General features: G+C 39.5%; 1 protein-coding gene across 1 annotated transcript; it reads right to left on the reverse strand.

Moving 5' to 3' along the window:
• Positions 1–1,519, reverse strand: LOC9330045 (extensin). The gene has a single exon (XM_021010889.1). It carries the CDS (start codon positions 1,240–1,242, stop codon positions 148–150), a length of 1,095 nt encoding a protein of 364 aa, XP_020866548.1. The 5' UTR covers positions 1,243–1,519; the 3' UTR covers positions 1–147.
• Positions 1,520–4,078: the final 2,559 nt, after the last annotated feature.

Genomic DNA, 4,078 nt, shown 5'->3' on the forward strand with positions numbered 1-4,078 from the left:
AAGAAAAAGAAAAACCATATTTATTATTCCTGAAATGTAGCAAAAGAGCAGTCCATAAGATATGGACAACAACAAAATTGCATGACTAAAGAACCCAAGAAGAAAAGAAAAGCCCTATAGTTAAAAAAAAAAAAAACCAAACAAGAGCTAATACTTAACATGACAAGTGTAACGAATAAGAGGAACGAAGAAAGGATCGGTGAAGAAGCCCAAAATGACATCGGTACATTCATGTCTCATGTTGACAATAAGGTTGCAGCAATAGTCACTAACAAGAAACCCTCTTCTGTAGTAACTTACCTCCATCTGTTGCTTACATATTGCCGACGGTCCAAATTCGCTAATGCAGCTCGCGAAATGCACCCACGGATTTTGATATCGATGTGCCGGAGTTGATGGCCTTGTTGGTGGCGGTGGTGGAGACTTCTTGGGAGTTGGACGCGGAGGTGATGGTTTAGGAGATGGAGGTGAAATTTTTGGAGTTGGTGGAGTTGTTGATGGTTTAGGAGTCGGCGGAGATGGTTTACGATGTGGAGGAGATGGTTTAGGAGGCGGCTGAGATGGTTTGGGAGGTGGTGGAGACTTCTTAGGAGTTGGTGGCGGTGATGATGGTTTAGAAGGATTAGGAGGCGGGGGAGACTTTTTGGGGCTTGGTGGTGGTGATGATGGTTTAGGAGAGGGCGGAGACTTCTTAGGATTTGGTGGAGGCGTAGATGGTTTAGGAGGAGACGGAGATTGTTTAGGAGGCGGCGGAGACTTTTTGGGACTTGGTGGCGGCGATGATGGTTTAGGCGATGGTGGAGACTTTTTGGGAGTTGGTGGCGGCGATGATGGTTTAGGCGGTGGTGGAGACTTTTTGGGAGTTGGTGGAGGCGATGATGGCTTAGGTGGTGGAGACTTTTTGGGAGTTCGTGGCGGCGGTGATGGTTTTGGCGGTGGTGGAGACTTTTTTGGAGATAGAGGTGAAGGAGGCCGAGACGACGGAGTTGGTGGCTTTGGTGACGGAGGATGTGGAGGTGCAGGGTAGGAAATAGAGACGGCGGCTCCAGATCCGTTGTTGTATGTACATTTCCAGACTTTGGAATCTTCGTAGTTCAATTTATTACCAAAGTAATGGTTGTGGTCGGTATTCATCAGCATGTCCTCTTTGGAGACTTCCGAAGGTTTTGGCCAACTTGCAATCGTTGTGGTTGGTGAAATGATGAGACAAAGGAGAGGTACGAGGAAAATGAGGCTCTTCATTGTTGAGTGTTTAAGAAAGCAATCTTATGAGAACGTCTCAAGTAATTTATAGAGGAGCTTTTTGTTTAACCTATTTTTCTTCTCTTCTTTAGATTTTGTTTTTGTGTGAGAGGAAGGTTAAACATGTATGACCTTTATTTATGGATAATTATGCGGGCATATAGAATTTTACGATATATATATTTTTGGGGGATCTTATCGGATACCGAAACTGAATCCTCATTCTTTTATAGGATGTGTTTTTGAAATTGTCAATCGCGTAGTTTTCTTTAAGATATGTTGCAGATTTAAACATATCAACAGAAATCTAAAGTAAATATAAAATATAAAATGAAAATAAAAACTCCTTGGAAAATAAGATACTTCTACTGGTGAATATACTATATAGGTGGAATATGCTCTACACAATTGATCAGTGAAAAAAAATTCAGTAGATATGTATTGCAAATTTGTAATATCTTATTGTTAGTTGCAAAACTAGAAGGTTATTGAACAAACTTTTTTAATTTGATCGTAAAGAATTCAAAAATCATACGTCTAGTGTTTATTCAATTTAGGTATTTCAGAATATATGTCAACATGTGGATCTAACACAGTTTTTTTAGGCTTTTCACGGCTATTTGTTTTTTTCTGTTGGGCCTACTTTTATTATTGGGCTAATTCCTCACTCCAACTTTTACTCTGTATACATTTAATTTTTGTTTATTTCTAAAGTAAAACATCATTTATTATCTAATCAACCAATAAAAAAATAAATTATTGAATATAAATCGTCAAAAGCAATAAAAAAATAATTAATTTTGTATTGAAAACTGAAAACATAATCTATTTAAGAACAATATTAGAAATTTAAAATATCACTTATTAAAGAACGGGGGGAGTATAACAATACAAAAAAAAAGAGGATGCGAGAGTGTTACTCGACACCTTTGAGGCTGAATAAGAATGTATACAGAAAAAAAAATATAATACGCTATGATTTTTTTTTTCTTTTAGAAAAAACGCTAAGATTTTAGTATAACTGTTATTCCATAAATCTTAGAGTTTTTTTTTCTAAAAAACAAAAAGAATCTTAGCGTATTATATTTTTCTTTGGACGTAAATTGATCAAATTTTTCCAAATTTAGCATAACAAAAACTTCAATTTTGTTGTTGGCAGCAACTAAAAAACATTTGTATAGCTTATGACAACGACTGATTGCTCGAGTAATTACTCGATACACTTAACTTCAAAGTAGTATATACAAGGTTGATCCACAAGAACCAATGGTACACTAAAGACTTTCGACACTAGTTCTTAGCTAAAGCTAAAAGTTGTTTTGTTTGAGTTTTCAGATTGTAAAATAAAAATGCATATAAATTAGATTTAAGGACATTGGACCATAGGCTATTTCATAGATCAATGAACAATGGAAACATGAGACAAGGAATTCAATAATTAACTACCGTTCTTGAACATAAATATATTTAGACTAATTCTCTTTCAAGACATTAATCACTAAATTTGACTACTCGAGTACTAAATTTTCGCTTGTAATTTTCTAGTCAAATTCGTATTACCAAAAAGTTCATTAAGTTCACAATGCGTTGTTGGGGTCGGATTCTATCCCCTCTTAGGACCGAGCCAAACTTCGATGAATATGTGTCTAGCTCGGAACGTCCCCTCGATCAGCTCGGAAACCCCCCTCTATTCGGCTCGTAAGCAATTCTCTATCGGCTCGGGAAAAGTCCCTCTCACGGCTCGGGAAGTGAGCTAAATCAGTTCGGGTATGACCTAGCTAATAAGTTCGAGTACCGAGCCCCATCCAAACAGGTACCCGAGCTGGTTCGTCATTCATATCCCCGAGCTCGTTTGTAACTCAGCCGTCCGAGCCAGTCCAAGCACCAAGGCATCCGAGCCGTCAAATGGTTCGGATACCCGAGGAAAAACCATCTGCTGCCCGAGGCAAAGACTTGGTAGAATATTCTCCTTCAACACCATTTCCAAGCAAGGCATCATTTCCTAAAAAGAAGGATCATTTCTGATAAACCCGGAAATGATAAAGAAGAATCTCGAAGGATCAACTCGAATCAGGAAATCTTCCAAGAAACTCCGAAGAATAAGGAAACTGTCCTAAATCCGCGATATTCTAAGCCGACTTCAAGATAAATAGAAATCTTCCTAGAATATCGCTGGAGAGGCGGTTTACCATCCCTATATATAGAGACTCAAGGCTCTCACAGAGGGCAAGGAAGATCGCTCTAGAATTGACACTACGCAAAGCTCTCACAACACAAACATCTTTTCCTTTACGATCAAACTCTTGTACGATCAAAACTACTCTTTTCATCAATAAGATCAAGAACACCATCTTTGGTTACAATTGTTTCTGTTGTTCTTTGAGAATTCACGTTTATCGTATCCCTAAATTAAATCCCTGGACAAATCTCGATTGTGTTAGTTTCGACTTCCACAGTTTGGCGTCGTCTGTGGGGATTACTTTAGAATTCTCTTACCCTAAGACGCAGAACTCAATTACCGAAAAGGACGATGAACGAAGAAGGTCGTCAGACGCCACCAGCCAGAGGAGGGAACCCTAACCCTCCGAACCCTCAGAATCCTCAGGCCGACCCGGCAATCTCAGCGATCCTAGCCGAACTGAAGGATATGATGGTTAAATTCCAGAAGAAAGCTGACGACCAAGAGAAAGCTAACAAAACCTTGGCGCAGCGAATCGACGAAATCGCAACTCGTGGGCAACAAAAGACCACGCGCTTCCAGACTCGACCGCCACGAGCCCAGAGGGATCTGCCTAGCATCAACCCGACCAGACTCACGTTCGCGACACCAACAGAC

Source organism: Arabidopsis lyrata, assembly GCF_000004255.2.
Source record: "Arabidopsis lyrata subsp. lyrata unplaced genomic scaffold ARALYscaffold_1, whole genome shotgun sequence".
NCBI lineage: Eukaryota > Viridiplantae > Streptophyta > Magnoliopsida > Brassicales > Brassicaceae > Arabidopsis > Arabidopsis lyrata.